This window comes from Hydractinia symbiolongicarpus, chromosome 13 (genome assembly GCF_029227915.1).
Source record: "Hydractinia symbiolongicarpus strain clone_291-10 chromosome 13, HSymV2.1, whole genome shotgun sequence".
NCBI classification, from domain to species: Eukaryota; Metazoa; Cnidaria; class Hydrozoa; order Anthoathecata; family Hydractiniidae; genus Hydractinia; species Hydractinia symbiolongicarpus.
The window spans coordinates 8,075,583-8,093,059 of NC_079887.1; the positions used below are offsets into that span (position 1 = coordinate 8,075,583).

At 33.8% G+C, this 17,477-nt stretch overlaps 1 protein-coding gene across 1 annotated transcript; it reads right to left on the reverse strand.

Moving 5' to 3' along the window:
• Window positions 1-921: 921 nt before the first annotated feature.
• LOC130623677 (protein moonraker-like) lies at window positions 922-14,584 on the reverse strand. The gene is made up of 20 exons (XM_057439185.1): window positions 14,184-14,584; window positions 12,114-12,224; window positions 11,696-11,807; window positions 11,062-11,303; window positions 10,745-10,896; window positions 10,238-10,453; window positions 9,892-10,075; window positions 8,168-8,247; window positions 7,916-7,990; window positions 7,408-7,602; window positions 5,580-5,765; window positions 5,324-5,379; window positions 5,015-5,102; window positions 4,284-4,367; window positions 3,842-3,918; window positions 3,446-3,539; window positions 2,808-2,889; window positions 2,628-2,702; window positions 1,518-1,674; window positions 922-1,117 (listed from the first exon to the last, which is right to left on the reverse strand). Exons 1-20 carry the CDS (start codon window positions 14,407-14,409, stop codon window positions 1,000-1,002), a joined length of 2,610 nt encoding a protein of 869 aa, XP_057295168.1. The 5' UTR covers window positions 14,410-14,584; the 3' UTR covers window positions 922-999.
• Window positions 14,585-17,477: the final 2,893 nt, after the last annotated feature.

Sequence of the window (17,477 nt, forward strand, 5' to 3'; positions counted from 1 at the left end):
TGCGCGCAGTGAGAAACGGAGATGTGAAGAAAAACAAAATTGCGGACCACAGCTGGAGCAGAAGTCATCAGTTTAATTGGGATGAGAAGAAAATCATTGACAGAGAATCCAGAACAACGGCCAGGAAGATTAAAGAAACCATCAACAGTGTAGAACGTAACAAACACATAAACAGCATCTCGTATCAACTTCCTGAGATTTGGTTACCAGCCCTACAGAAGAAGTAGTTACCTACATCCAGGTCCGAAAATGTTAATTACCGTAATTAACTGTAATTATCAGCTCGTTTCTGATTGGTTAATTTTTATGAATTTCGATCCTCTGTATATAAATACATGCGCAACATCATTTTACTTTGCCCGATGATGGGAGAAGGATCTCCCGAAACGTCGCCTACTAAACTATCATGTTCAAGAAATGATAAACTTTCCACAGTAAAACAACAATTGGTTTAAAACGCAAATGTGTGTCTTAGAAAACAAAGAGGTGGGAATCTGATTGGACAGCTACCACATGTGAATTAGTAAATTTTTACTAACTTTGTGTTTTCTTCTCTTTCTTATCCTTTTTAGTTTCAAGTTAAGAGAAAAAGACTTGCACGAAAATATAATAGCGGGAATAATCCCTATTCGAAGGTCAAATGCCACTGTATTTAAAACAGCTGAAATGGTGCCTTGTCTGTTTTAATGATTTCGAATTTTTCAGGGGACGACGCTTTATCGTCCAACAAAAAAACAAATATACAAAAATATCAAAATGGTAACCGAGCTTGCTATTATTCTTTTTTCTCTATTGTTCTAAACAATAGACCTGTTGTTTTCAACTTGAAATCCCAGCCTGACAATTCCTATGAAACCTGATATTCTTATAAAATAGTCCTATAACAGAAAACGCGTGTAAATTATGCAACGAAGTGGCAAATTAAATAGAAAAGAAATTTATTAAAAATATAAAATATACAATTCTAAACACATTACAAATTTATTTCTAACAAAACTATCAACTGGTGTTGTGAAGAAATTCTTTTTCGTAAATTTCATCAACATATTTGTTACAGTGACCTTGTAATTCGTCCGAAACATCCGCCAATAATTCACAAAGTATATCCTCGCTTACCCTGAAAGAAAAGAGGAAGTTACGGTAACAAAACAGGGCCGTAGTCACAGTACACACAACGGGGCCGTAGTCACGGTTTATTTCGAGGGTCCTTGTTATTTATCAGAGAGAAGGGATCGGAGTTGGCTGTTGGGAGAAATATCACATGTTTACAATAGTGAAGTTTTGAAGTGAAGGAAAAAAACTGGGTAAAATAGATATCGCTTTCGTGTTGTTTCCCTAAAAACCTCGTCGCAATAGAAAGTATTCCACAAATAATAGTAAGTATTATTCTTAAACATTAGGAAGACAAAAAGGGGCTACAAAAGTATTCCAGTATTAAACGCACAGATAGCTCTCGTCCTAAAAAAATATTCAGAAAACAAGTTTTATACAGCGGTATTCTAAAAAAGAAAACTTACTCTTCTAGTAGTTTTTGAGGGTTAAAAGTTCCTGTTTGGTGTGAATTTTTTTCCAGCCAAATTTCGTATTTTTCTTGATGCGAGAGGATAGACTCAACCATCGCACTTGGAATGTGGAAGATATTAACATCGGCTGGATTATCGTTTGATGGTAATTCTAAACACACCCAAACGTAGCAACATATTACAATTCGTTTACCTCTATTTTTCAACACACAATAACACAATAAGACAGATGTATTACCTGAAACAATATTACAGTTTCAAAGAAAATTAATCTTTCATGATGTACCGGTCTACATCCACAGGGAAAACTAACCTTTTATTTCAATTTAATAATCGATACTGACATCAGCATAGCAGTGTCGTAATGAGGAATATTGTGCACCGCGACGCGTTTTAAAGGCTCACTTATGCTAAATCCACACTGAAAAAAATTATCTGCGTCGCGGCGCGTTTTCGCCATATATAGTAGCCGCTAAATGACGTATACTCATTTTCGGTTTGCCGCATGACGCTGCGGCAAGTTTGGATCGAATTCAAACTTGTCGCAGCGTTTGGTGTTGCTGCACACTGAAATGAGCATTTTTCATTGTTATTTTTGAATTGCCTGTCTCTTTCTATTGTATACAAAAATAAAACGAAGTATTTTAATATTTGATGTGAACAAGAAAAAACCAAAATCATGCAGCCACGTGCCGCGCCGCAAGAAACTGCGTTTTCAGTGTAAATTCAGCTTTACCCAACGAATTAGTCGAAAAGAAACTGTCATTTTTCAAATGATTACGCACGTGGTTGTGGTATAAATAAGAAAGCGTCTCAAAAGAACGGTAAAACACGAAGAAACAGAAGTGTTATTGTCGTGAGACTGGGAGTAGATTTTGGTACCTTTTTTTCCCCCATACTTTCTTGTAATTCTTTTAAGCATCAATTCATGAAAGATAACTTTACAAGGCAACAGCTTCGGAGGACTTATTTTTGTCAAGTAAAAGTAATATTCACCGCAAGGTTTTCTCCGATAAGATACATCACATCACATGTTTATACTAACATTTGGTAATGCAAAGAGAAAGGTGCAATGTAGTAGAAATCAAACATGAGTATAGTCACCTGGTAGTGGTTTCTTTTTATTTGCTGGTACTGCTGTAAACATGAAAGGTTTTGCTTGAACTTCGTTGTTTTGTCCTACATAAAAACAAACGTGTCTAAAACAAATATGTTTATTTTGAAGTAGGAAAATGAAGACACAACTGAATGAACTCAGTCAAGACATTTAGTAGAATGACACACCTGTATACGAACTCGATTGGTGAGTTGTTGTATCAGAATATTTTACTGTTTGCCAGTGACGTCGAATCTTTTCTTCTTCCATCTAAGAAACCATAAACAGGTATAATTAAGGTATAATTAATTTTCGCAGGAATTAAGTTTTGTCAATTTTGTAAAATATAGTTCCCGCAAAAATTATTACAGACTCGCTGTTTACGAAATTCGCGAAAATTCATAAGAAAATAAAGGCAGATAATCACAAGCGTCCGCTGTTTGGGAAATTTAAATGTCACTCTAGTCTTTTACTTCTATAAAACAGGACGTAAAAGTGAGCTGAAATAGTGTGTAGTTTTGGAAGTGATTAATGATAACACACAGTCCATGAGCAGTTGCCGATATTAAATCGAGACAAATTACAGACTGCAAATTCGCTTGCTTGTTCGGCAGTATTTTTATATAGTTCCTGCTAAACTTTTTTTAAAAAAAATGCCGTGTCGGTTTAACCAAATTCAGCCTAAATTTTTCAATTTTTGTCACTTAGGACCGATTTTGTTTCGGCTGATAGCGTACATAAACCTTTCTGTGTATATGAATAAGTCGTGCATTATAAGCTGTAGACCACCGGACAAATACTTCAAACAACACTAACAGCGACGTACCTCAAAAGTATCAAGTCTTTGCGTGATTTGTTCGAGAGTTGGTCGATCGAAGTGATAAGCAGCATCGATTTCTTTTTGATTTTCAATCTCGATGCTGAAAAGTTTACATGAATGTTCACAAAACGAGTGTGTGAAGTTATGGACACAAGACAAAATATATCGATCGATTTTTACGAGTCTATTTAACCGAGCTTTAAAATGTATATAGTTTTCGTTTTAAAGGTATATAGTTTTCGACACAAGATAAGATATAGGATGATTCTACGAGTCTATTTAAGCGAGCTTTTAGAGAGTCAATGCAGATAGACCTAACTATTCATAAACGTTGTTTTTATTGATGCCATTTGGAAATTAAAACATTCAAGATGAGTGATATAAAGCTACACAACTGCTTACTTCTGAAATTCTACAGCTGCTTCTTTGATTAAATCCTCCATTATGTATTCCGCAAGCCTCTCACCCTCCGATAAAGCCTGCAAATAATACACGAAAAAATAGGTGAGAATTGGGGAAATGGGGTGGCTGCTACGACTGCGGAAAGCCCAGTGAAAAAAAATTGTGCCTCCATGATTTAAATTTAAATTCAAAAATAGCATAATTACAGCGTCTTCACAATGATGATTACATGTTTTTAACCAATTCTAAGCTCATAAAGAGTTCCTTTTTTAAAACTTTCCACAATCAGACTTTGGTGAATAAAGAGAGACTCGCTTGCATGTTAGGTTAGGAAAAAAATTCAATGGAAAACGTCATGGAAACTTTATGGACAGCACAGAAACAATTCTCAACCGACTTGGAAAATTATTACAGAACAGTACTTTTTACTAACGCGACAAACCTTTTGTGAAGCAACATCAGCCAACCTTCTTTTAACAGAAGTTTCATATTCTGCCGTTCGCTTTGCTTCTTCTTCAGCAATAACCTAAGAAGTGCTTTGTAATTATAGTTTCAGCCGAGAAAAAAAGCGCAGCCATATAGCTAAGGAAATCGGATAAAAAAAAACACGTGTGAATATATGGATATTTGTTGACGTTCTTGCTCAAGTTTTAGGAGTATTTTCTCCTTTATATTGTAAACATGCATTTATGCTTGGGATTTCACCATCTAGGATATTCGTGCATCACCTTGACACACAAATCACATTTTATTTACAAAAGAACACTAACACAAAATACATCTTAAATACAAAGTGTATGCAACACCCCGAATATTAGTTCAAAGTTTTCATATTCGTACGTGAAATAGTTGGTGCATATAACACGTATCTCGTGTTATCTACAATAGCTGCCAATTACAGATGTGTAAAAAAAAAGACCAGGTCCCTCGACGAAATCAGTCCCAGTTAATAAAGAACCCCACTCCTTTGAATATTTAATCCTTAATAAAACTTACCCTATTTCCTTGAAATTTTACAAACTGATCAACAAGTCTCTTACAAATCAATTTCTTATATATAACAAAACAAGTGGCCGGACTCTTATAAATGTTCAAAAAATCTCCTTTCGAGTAAGAAAACATTCAGGCCAAACCAAAATATGTTTCTTTAAAAAAACGTGGATGACGTCATACCTCAGCCTTTTCTAACAACGGTTTCAATTTACTCTTGATTTCTTCTTCAGCAGTTTTCAACAACTGTTGAGAAGTACCGTAGTGCTTTCTAAAAGAAAATACGGTTAAACTGAAAAATCATAAGAAAATTGAGCTTGTAGCCCTCCTATAAGATATATTCAGATTGTGCTGAAATTCCACAAGACAAGTTGTATAATTAATACTTGGTTGAGAAATGAAGCAAATTTCTATTTATGTGATAAGGTATTCAACATAAATAAAGAAAATAGGTTTTCTTCTAACTTTTTCAGATAAAGTGGAACATCTTACCGTATCTTGCCAAATTCTTTCGCATGGGCTTTGTCCATCTGCATTAACTTTTGTGCCTATGATTGCCAGTTTAGATAGATTAAATACTGTTATCATGAACAAAAAAACAAACAAATTTAAAAATGTTCTTTTGCTACTGTACTCCGTTATCTTAACCAAAATTCTGTCAAGAATTAATTACAGATCAGGGAAATATTTTAATTATTAACTATACGATATTCACGTGTTTTTACAACAATCTTAAAAACTAGTGCACCTGATAGTCGTGCAGTCTGTCCAACCAGTTCTGTCTTCTTATTTCTTTTTCCATGAATGAATGTGATGGGTGATGGCTTTCTGAAGATAATGGAGAAGTCGGCGGGGGAGAGTTGTAGTATCGAGGTGACCCCTGTGGAGGAGAGCCTACTTTTAAAGGAGAGTTTGGAGATCTTGCCTGGTCGATCTAAAATAGAAGATGAAAGGGTTTTACTGAAAAAAAGTCTTTTTCCCACAATTTTTGTTAACAACCTTCATAAATATTTCTATATTTCAATATACAGTATTTCACATTTAAGTTTATTCATTCACACGTTCAATCAAATTTCTTAAAAAAAAAAACTATTAAAATTTCTGATAAAAAATATTTCACAGCACAGGTGATAAAAGCATCATTGCACCTTTTGTATAAACATTCTGATTTAAAAGTGTTATCATATATAAGGAATATATAATAAAACATATATAAAGAACGATTATTTTACTATATTACACTGTAACCACATCCTCATAATTAGACTTCAGGAGAAGTCTTTTCTAATCGTTCTCTTGGTCCTCAAGGATGTAGCCGCTGCACTATGACGTCATGCTACACTGTTGAAGTAATTACAAGGAAAGAGTTTTCTACCTCAATCTATTCAGAATGTAATCTCCCCCAACCATTCACTTATTTCAGTAAACACATCCAAAACCTATATAAGGGACTTTGACAACCGTCATAAGTGGAATTTGAACCCCTGGTTCCTAAGCAGAATGATCTACCATGAGGGAACTCTCGATTTTAATATACACAAGAGTGTCCCATTAAAGAATTCCCCAGACAATCCCCAGAACAACAATACACCTCAAAAAAGTATTATGTAGGGTAAACGCCATTCGACTAGTTCGAGTTAAATCTTTAGTTGAAAAAACTGTGACTGCATGCAAATAAATTTTAAAAAGAAATAATTTGAATAAATTCAGCTTTTCTAAAATGGAGTTCCAAATAACTTACAATTTGATATTATCCAGTTTAGTGCTTTTCTAGTAGATACAGTCGAGCGATGTTACAGTCGAACGATGTTAACTCTCGTTCCACGCTATTTTGTTTACAAAATTCTTATTTATATTTAACCAAAGTAGACTTGCCTACTGTTCGCATTTTATTTGTAACATTTCATGTAATGTTTCAACAGCAGCTTTATCTAAGAAGACTTAAATTTATTTAACCATCATAAGAAATGTCTATGCTCTACACGTGAATTGTTTCTGAAAGACCACAAAAAATTCCTAAAAAGTCATAAAAGATTTCAATTAATCACCACATTCACAATTTCTATAGCCCCCTTTTTATTATTATTTCGAATATTTATACAGGATATAGCCACTTCAGTGTTTGATACACTGTTATCAATGTGGGTCCTGTGTTCAGAATGTATACATTAAGTACACACTGGCATTACCTACCCAATTTCATTCACATGGCATGGGTTGACCCGTAGCTGTAGTAAAGACACTTGCTAAACATGCCCGCGCTGTAGACCGAACCATGGACCTTGTGATTACGAAGCAAACTCCATAACACAAGGCCATGCGCCATATACTTGCACCCTCATATGCTCCATTATGTCAATAATTTCAAGGGAAAAATGCTAAATCTCCTCTTACATTAACTTTTATCAACATAAGGAATCAATTTTTTAAACATTTACTGTGGTCAAAGCAACAAAGGTCCATTGTTATTAACTCTACTGAAACATTAGAAATATTAACGCCCTATCACAGTATAGACACAAAAAATTAGACAAATATCTTCAAGGTGTGAAATTCAACAATATGAAATGACTCACAATATCCTCATCTCTTTGTCTTGGTGTTGACATTTGTGTATGAAAATTTTTCTTTGGTGTAATCGGTGGTGATTTGGACTTTCTTTCCACTGGCGGCTTCTTACGTATACGAGAGATAACTGTGGGTGAAGCAAAATTCCTATTTGATGGTAGTTGTGGGTGGTATGGACGTGTCACTTGTTTTAATCTCCTTTTCTAAAGAACAAGAAGTAAATATTGAAAACCAAAAAGACTGCTTCAATTAAAACCTAGAGATAAACCTGCTATCCAACGGACTGACAGTTTTCGCATTCTTTTGAAACAAAATCTAAAGTATTGATTACTACTAACAATTTGCTTACAGCACAAATTTTCATTTTACTAATCTTAACAAAAAATAAATCAAATGGAAAATTTTTAGAAATAAAAGGGGAAGACAACAAAGGCCAATCTAGAAATTTTCTCTAAAACTATAGATAACTGACAGTTGTTTTGTTAGAATTGATCATTTAGATAAAATCAAATTCACCTGTAATCCTGGTGCAAACAGCACAGATGATTTTGGCTTCTTCTTGACATTGTCAGTAGACTTCTTGATAACATTCTAAAAGTTGAATATAAAAGTTGAATACAGATGAAGGATTTGACACAACACTATACAACAACTAAACACCAGAAGGAATAAAGGAATAAAAAGATACAGGAAAACATGCTAAGAACTCAGGCAGATTTAAGATATTTTATATAGTTCAAATTAAATGGAAAATAATTTCATCCAAACCTTTGATAGTCTGAAGTCTACATCATCGATGGCTCTGATAGCATGCTCCAATGTTGCCAGTCTTTCAGGGGTCGTATTGTCTAAAAAGATATCAATTCAAACAAACTAAACTTCATAAACATACTACTTCTGTTGATTACACTATATATTGTATATATTATATATTATACTGTATATATTAAATGCTGCCTTTTAAATAAAAAAAACCCCTGCTTTTTATACTACCATTTGCACATCATTCAGATGTTTGAAAGCAACGCAGCTCTATAATATTAGCCAACTTACAATGACTCTGACTACTGAAAATGTAGCATTTATTTGAGAATCAAATGGAAAGTGTCAAAAGTGAGGAGATATATATAATAAAATGTAATGAGGACGGCATTATGATTCCATTGCATTATTTTTTTTAAAGAAATACAGTGGATTTTTGAGCTTCTAGATATGTTTTAAACCAAAAAGTTAATCATTACTATTTTAAATAATGATATCTAATTTTTGAGTTAAACTGCTCTAAGATACACTTCAGCCAGAAATTGTAACTGCAGCTGATCCTGTAGTGTTTATCAGAGCACAGAAGGTTAATATGAATGCAATTTCTTGATTTGATTGTCATTTCTAATCTGAACTGTGAAAAAGAGAGACTTACAACAACTTAAATATTTACTTAAAAAACATTTAAATTCGCCAAAACAATTTCCTGGTATGTTCAACCTCAACTCCAAGCCTCTTCTACGCCTATGATATTCTTACAGGAAGGCTACAGAGCTGTCCCATCAAATTCTCTAGGTGAAAAATAGCTCTGGGGACAAGATGGCAGTATGTTTTATATTACCTGCCCGGTGATTATCACTGTACCCAGACCAAAATCTATACGAGAGCGTAATAACACAGCGCATGGATTTTTTTGGAGATCAAACAAATTCCTAGCTTTCTTATTGAGGGTTTTTTAGCATATGATCATTCACAACTCGTAATATGTAACATAGATGATATTGATACAATTTAATATAATCTCAAAGGGTTTCATGCACTGTAACAGAGATATGCTGCTAAGTTTTAAAATTAGATAATTAGATAAGTTATGAATTTGGATTAAACATTCACTTTTCATTAGACAATAGGCTAAGCACTGTCGTCAGTAAGAATGACTATAAAAACGAAATATATGCTCCTGCATAATCTAGTAAATAACTTAATGATTTAGGGGCATTTAAACCTAACAAAATAACAATATTTATATCCGCATTACAAATTTCACATACCTACCTAAACAAACCAGCTATAGAATTTTATAGCTAAGAACATTGCTAAAATTTTGTAATTAATAATTTTTTAATTCACAAAAGTGCTACAGATTGTGCTTACACAATAAATATGTATAATGAACTAATGTGTTACTTTTTAAGTTCACTTTTGAAGCATTGCTTTTTAAAAATATTAAAAAAAAATTACGTTTTATCACTTCCTATAGTCAACACTTAATGCTACAGATCCCAAATACCTATTAATAAGTTTCACAGTTTCAGAAAACATGTGTAAACTATTTTTCCAGCGTAATTGATTTGGTTGGATACTTAAGTGCATTATTTTTCACCTCAATTGCAAAAGTAAGTATTTGCCATAAACAAACAAGTCTAGTTTAATGTTTTTGGAGTAAGTATGTACGCTGAGGTAAAGTCGATGTAAGTCGCCCTTTCTGAAAATTTCTCTAATCTAGTTACCTCCATTTTGAAATGATTTCATGTTCAAATCATCTGCTTTCTTTTTTAGCCAATCCATATGCTTATCAAGGTATGCCAAATTTGATTGGTTTGCCTGTTTGTTGGTTTTAGTACTCTTTAATTCTTTCGAAGATTTCAATGGCGGCTTCTTTTCAGTTGCATTTTTCAAGGAGTTTAACAAGTCCTAACAAATAAAATAACAGGCTTTAAAATTATAATCATCATATAATCATCACATTCTAGCGGCAAGCATATTTGCAATTACACTTATATACTTGTGCAAAGAAAACCAATAATCATACTCACATACTATCCTGAAAAATTTAAAGGTTACGACAAACAATACCTCAACAACATTCAATGATATTCCACTCTGTCTTGCATCTCCACTTTTAATATTACTTGATAATAACGTTAACTGTTGAATAAGCAACCCAAGCTCTTTGTATGCAGAAGGTAAAATGCCAGATGTGTCGTAGTGTAAAGTTGCATTGTTTACAAACATTTGAAGTGCCCTTACTGCAGCCCGATGAGCTGCTGCAAGGCTACTTTGATATTGACTCTAAAAGAAAACAAGTTAAAGAGAACATAATAAAAACAACAACAAAGACATCATATCATTAATACAACATAAAAAATGCTAACAAGTTAAAAAATAAACAAGTTTTTTCATCATTACCAGTGCCTGCATAACATTAACAAAAAGGAAAACAAAAATATAAAATCAATTAAAATGAGGTATCACATATAACCTTTGGTAAAAGTTGTACACAGAATCTGAAAAATGGTTACTGCACGTACTACTTTTAATCATTTTACTCAATAGTTTAAGATCTACGGCTTGTCCTGATACCTTTTTAGTGGGTCTTACTAAAATCTTCTGTCTACCAAATTCTTTTTCCACATTTTGAACTTTATGTTGCAGCATATACAACATTCTTGCTGATCTGACTTTCTGTTCTTCAGCACGAACAAGTTTTCTTTCTCTTTCTGCACTTGGATCATCTAGTAAATAAGACAAGCTTAAAAATTTGTTGCTAAAATTATTAGGTGGTACAAACATTACACGTACACGTTAATTAATTTACTAAATAATTGAAAAAGGTTTTTTCAAACTATATGTCTATAAGTTTTATATTCAATGTCTAAATGCTGAACCAAATGAAATACCATGTGTTGTTTTCAAAGTGTTCACATCTTTTCCTTTCCCCAAGCCTCGAACAACTTGATTCAGTTTTGAAGAATAATTTAACAGATCCCGCTGCAGGCGATACATTTCTCTGTTCTCTTTAGCAATCAGGTTATCTTCATTATAAGATTTGTTTACGTTTTCCTCTTTATGATCTACGTGTTTTCTAACATTTGCTTTTTGATGAGGAACAGGATTTTCTGGATATACATGAAGCACAACCCTTAGAGTAAATAAAACCTATATTTTAGGGGTTTTTTTATTGCGTGTTAATAAAATATCACATTTCACAAATAAAAATTTAGACACTATAATCAAAATCATGTCAATTCAACCCTTATAACTAGACATTTTACACCTTAAAAAATTCTGTTTGTAAATTTTTTTATTAGGTATATTTAACACATTTTTGTCCCATAAGTAGTTTCAAATTTTGTGATGCAACTAGGGAGCCTAATTTGTGGCTGTTGGTTGCATTAGGAAGGTGGCTACTATAAAAGGTTCAACAAGGTTTAACTGTATATGATTTATATTTCATGTTATTACAGTTTTACTTCAGGTGGGTGAACCCAACCTCTAAAGTTTACTTGCCAGAAGATATACAATATAACTAACTTTTGTTTTGATTCTTCTCTGGTCTTGCTGGTTCTCTTAGTCTTCTTTGGTGAGTCAGTTTTATCTGTTTTCTTTTTCAGCGAGTTTTGTAATAGAGTCATTATTTCTGTCTCTAAATGTATAATGATACATAAAAATTATGTAAAATTTTGTAACACTTAAATTGTAGCTGAAATTATAAATGGAAATGTGGGATTCTTTTCATGCTAACTTTTATTATTATTTTTACTATTTGAAAACTTAACTACTAATGTAGTTAAAGAGCTATCTCATTTTCAATTGCATGCTGGATCAATAAAACACAGTATGAGAAAACTATATTTTTGATTGGGAGAAAGGTATTAGTTTATATTTTCCTAAAGAATCAAAAATATAAAACAAAAATGATGATTCATCCATTTTAAAAACTATATTATACCTTTTTCTGGTGGGTCTAACATATTCTTCAGTTTTCTAATGTCCATCTTGGCAAGTTGCATAGCAAATGCTAAACGATCACTAGGTACAGCTGAAGATTCAAAGCTTGTTTCTAATACGTAATACAGATTATTCTAATATGTAATACAGATTATTACAATGTGTTGTTTTAGTTCATAATTATTCAAGAACATGGATGAAATTTGTGGTTACTACCTAAGTTACCATATCTTATCCAGTGGAACATGGTACAAAAACCAACTACGGAATATATACTATCCTAATGTTGTATGTTAAAATTGTACAAGTTTAAAAATGTGACAAAATTTTATGGAGCTAAACTGCAAGTTTTGCTCATGTTAATTGTGGTGACAGAATTACAGTTCTTTAGTATTGTGGTTAATATACATTAGGTTTACCTTAGTCATTAAACATGTCATGTAGAGCCTGACACAGTGGGGGTGGTTTCTACCTATAGACCTAATCTTAAAGATTGCCAGGGTTATTAGTCTCACTTGCCTGTAAAGGAACTGGACCCTACCCAGGTCTTGATTATTAATGGTTGCATATAAGAACCCAACATCCCACACTGCACAAGTTCTTCAGATGTACCTTACAGCTTACAGTTACCCACCATCCCACCCTTTTATAGATTGATTTTTTTCACCTATTTCTTTTTTTTATTTTATGTCATCAACACGCCTACTAATGGTGGATGAGATACCAATTCAATCATCGTGGTGCAATGGACTCGAGTCGAAATGGAAATATCATGAACCTCTCCAATGCAACTAAAGACAACCACATCACAACTGTTATGTGAGCACGCAGCACAACATAACCAGACAAATTGCTTTTGCCTCAAGGTTTCCCTGACATTTCTTTTGGCTCATGTTATGTCAGGGTTTTAGTCCAGAGGTAGAAACAACAAGTCTGTAGGGAGCCTCTAATTTAATTGGTGGGTGTGTTGGGCCTCCTTCGTCAGCCGTTTAGGCAAGTAATGTTATGATAAAAGTCATTGTAGAATAAGAACACAAGTAATTAGCATGTGCCTGACGCTCAGGACATGTCGATGCGCCTGACGCTCAGGGCATCTCTAGTGTAGTCATCATGTGAATAAGAAACATGCGCCTGACGCTCAGGGCATGATGAAGCCCCTGACGCTCAGGGCATCTCTCATACACCTGACGCTCAGGGTATGAATAAAAACACCAGTAATTAGCATGTGCCTGACGCTCAGGACATGTCGATGCACCTGACGCTCAGGGCATCTCTAGTGTAGTCATCATGTGAATAAGAAACATGCGCCTGACGCTCAGGGCATGATGAAGTCCCTGACGCTCAGGGCATCTCTCATACACCTGACGCTCAGGGTATGAATAAAAACACCAGTAATTAGCATGTACCTGACGCTCAGGACATGTCGATGCACCTGACGCTCAGGGCATCTCTAGTGCAGTCATTATGTGAATAAGAAACATGCGCCTGACGCTCAGGGCATGATGAAGCCCCTGACGCTCAGGGCATCTCTCATACACCTGACGCTCAGGGTATGGAAGAGAACACCATAATTAGCATGTGCCTGACGCTCAGGACATGTCGATGCATCTGACGCTCAGTGCATCTCATCTGTCTCATGCACCTGACGCTCAGGGCATGAAAACGCCTATAACGCATAACCTGACGCTCAGGTTATGCATTATATATTTGTGCATATGACGGAGCACGAAGGAGGCACCTTCATTCCTACCCATTCCCCAAAAATTTCATAAATAGTCTACGCATACTGAATGTGTTGTATCTACTCATTCCAACAGAAATACATTGTTTCTATCAATTTGTGTTATTATTCTGGAACCCAAAGCAATTAATCAATAAAAATAGGCATTAAGTATTATATTCCTCACAAGTGTAAAAAATTTATGCTTAACTGTTAGTAATAAACAGGATGCTGATTATTTTCTTGTTCTTGTCAGACCTGTTACTTTCTTTCAGAGCTTGCAGCGCAAACATAGAGTTTGTATTTTTCAAACCACACAAAGTTAATACTCTATAAGCACTAACAACCTACTCAATGGAACAACGTCGTTCTGTGGATAAGGCAGTAACTTTTCAATAATAATAGGCTTTGGCTTCTTAAACTGATTTTGAACCACATTCTGAACAGGATCAATATTAAAATGTAGCTGAGTTTGTGTAAATGCTTGATTTGAAGGTGTTGAATGGTATTGACCAGGATGAATATGTACTTGTTCCATACTAGCTGCCATGTTCTTGTCAATTAAATTTCCATTCATATACTATTCTAAAACTAAAAAACACAACATCCCAATACATGCATGAGGGTTTAAATCTGAACGTCAAAAAGTGTGGAGATGTTTACAGCACCCCATAAGTGTGGAAAACTACAATACAATTTCTCAATATAAAAACACTCCTTTCTGTATTTGCACTTCTCTTCTGTTTTTTGGCACAGGCTTCTCCTTGCAACTAGAATAAAAAAATCTGGTCACATTTAGAGAGAAGTTTATACAGAACACCGGTGCCTACATGTGTCTTTCTATCAACTGTTTTAAAAAAGCATAAATGCTATAAATTTGTGTCTTATAACCTCTTTCTCGGCTTGGGCATTTGGGTGGTAGGAAAAGAAAAAAAAGAAAAAAGGACGGGGGCGCTAGGTGAAGGTAAGTTATCTTCAAGTCCATTTTATTACACAAAGGCATTGTTAGGACTTTAAGTATATTTAAATAAATCAGAAGGCATCAATCCACACTTTATTATAGTTTTAACCTCAAACAATCTTCCTGTGATGTGACGCAATGTCTGGACCAAAGAGCATACCACTAAAATGTAAACAAACAATATCATGCTTAAATTTATCTATTAAAAGGCATTTGATATAGTAAACTAAATAATAAAGTAAACTAAAGAAAATTTGGGTTGTAAATATTTATTTTATATTTAGCTACAAAAAAGGTTTTAAACCAATCGAATTCTGAAACACGGGGATGTTGGGGTTTTTGTTTTTTCCAAATAGCCGAAACACTTTATGTAAATAAAAATGTCTTGATCTATGAGAATATTTTATGCGACGTTATTAGCAGGAAGAACTGTCATTTTAAAATGATCATCATGTAGACAGGTGATGAAGATGAGCTTAAAATACTGGTCATTTAAAAAAATGTATTGTTAAAATAATCATGTAAATATTTCTGCTTTAAAAAGAGAAATGAGGCATACATCACTATTTCCTTATGAGTTGGTTGTTTATTAAAGAAAAGTTTAGCTAGGTTTCACCATATATCTACCTTCACTGACGACTGGTGATTACTTTATAAATTTGTTTTTGCAGGCTATCCACAAAACATTTGAGCCTATTTTTATCCATACCATCTAGGATCAGATTCAAGTAAAAAGCTAGCTACTGCTACTAAATAGTAGCTTCTTATTTTTTTAGGATATTATTTTTGTCTAGAAAAATTTCATGTGCACTTGTCTTGTCAACAACGACAAAAACAAAAACAAAACCCGCGTAAAAGCAATTTTTCAAATTTTATCAAAATTTTCCAGACTTGACCCGCATGCATGAGTCTCAGGGTCCGCCAACAACCTGTCCGCACTTTTTTAAATCTACGGACGAATACTGTTTTAGTTATTCGTCCGCACTTTTTCAACCTTCAACTCTGCGCGTCAGAAAAAACAACAATTTTAATTTGTCTGCACTTTTTGAACTAGATCTAAAAGATGACAAGACATTTGCATTTTTTTAATTTTCTTTCTCAAGTATTTTACAATAGCTGCAAAACCAATGCTTCGTTTTAGGAGGAGGCTTCTTTACTACAACATACGATCAATGATACTATTTTAAACATTTATCACATTGAATGGAATTTTCTTCATTCGTAGAAAAACAGTTGAAGCACCCATTACAAGAATAGTTCGCCGATTTTCGAAACGTCTGAATAATGTTTTTCACTGATCCCCAGGCTCGTGCAGTAAAATACTTTTTAATAATGTTGAAATTAAAATCGTCTGCTAATGCTGGATGATATTGCGACGGATCCTTTTTGATTACACTGTCATCCAGTAGCGTTTCCTGATTAGGAGCAGGTCGAATGTTGCTCTCTTTAACGAACCAGGACAGCATAGCTAAAATAAAATACGTTACAAATAGTAATAGCAAGAGAAAGCTAAAGTTAATGTAAACTAGTTGATGGATATCAACCTTTCTCTTCTCTTCACTAAAAATTATTCGTCTGCACATTATTAAAGTGCGGACAAATATCCACTTCGTAACTTTTTAGCGTATGTTCCTATCAACATTGAGGATCGGTAAAAACTATATAAGTTGAGTTTTCGAGAAAGAGACCATTATGTTACCCTGGTTCCCAGTACTTTTAACTTTTTTATATGTCAAAGGCATGTCCCTTGTTGATGCAGTAGCATAAATAATTAGTTAGTGAGTTCATTTACCTAATCACTGGTTGACATGAGATATACCAATGACAACCTAATCGAACTACTTATTTTTCTTGTGTTCTTCTAAGATGTTTTTTTTTCGTGTGACTGTCGTACCGTAATACTTCAAATAAGTGCCTTACTGAATTCCCTCGATTACACACTTTCGTATTCAATATTTTTTCAATAAATGACCCACTAAAGCGTTTATTTAAAACATGACACAGATGTTGAATTTCACCGATATAAGCATCTCCACCCTCTCGTTCCCAGGAATTTTTGTCTTTTTGAAGTGGAAATAACTTGAGGGCAAGGGTACATTATTATTGTCATTTTTTGATAGTCCATTCAGTTGCTATTGGTACTGCTATCAAAAAACGGTCCTACAAAGTGGGGTCCTAGTGCATTTAAAAGCTCCCACTGCGCTATGAAGTCGTGCAAGCACATCAATCTCTTAAATAAACAATCGCCTAAGATATCAATCCCATGCTGAACGCTAAGCAGAAAGTATAGATTCTCAGTTTTATAATCTCTACAAGGCTACCAGTCAGTAAAATTTCATATGGAAGAAGATATGGTCGATTGTTATTGTTGTCTTTTGTTATTACTTACGATGATGATATTGATGATAATTTAAACGATATTGTTGAAAAGAAAAATCAGTTCAAAGGAGAAATAAAAAATAAAAAAGTTTATTAAACTCCCCCTTTTTTAAGTGTCCTTAGGCTAAATATAAATTAGTTATAGTGTGGAGATCACTTAAACACTTGCTAGATCTTTATACTTTGAGCCTAAACTGTTAACCTTCCTCAAGTTTTTCACATTTTTTTTATGACAGTTCAAGAAGTAGTATTGATATTGTAAACAACTTTGCAGACATACAGAAATAGCTGATACAAAATTTAAA

What these genes read in the sequence shown, in the direction of transcription:
- LOC130623677 (XM_057439185.1), bottom strand. Translation starts at nt 14,409, where the DNA reads ATGAATGGAAATTTAATTGACAAGAACATGGCAGCTAGTATGGAACAA. An exon ending in TAGTAAGACCCACTAAAAAG is followed by an intron (nt 10,454 to 10,744) that starts GTATCAGGACAA and finishes GTTTTCTTTTAG; the next exon opens with AGTCAATATCAAAGTAGCCT. An exon ending in GCAGCTGTAGAATTTCAGAA is followed by an intron (nt 3,540 to 3,841) that starts GTAAGCAGTTGT and finishes TAAACTTTTCAG; the next exon opens with CATCGAGATTGAAAATCAAA.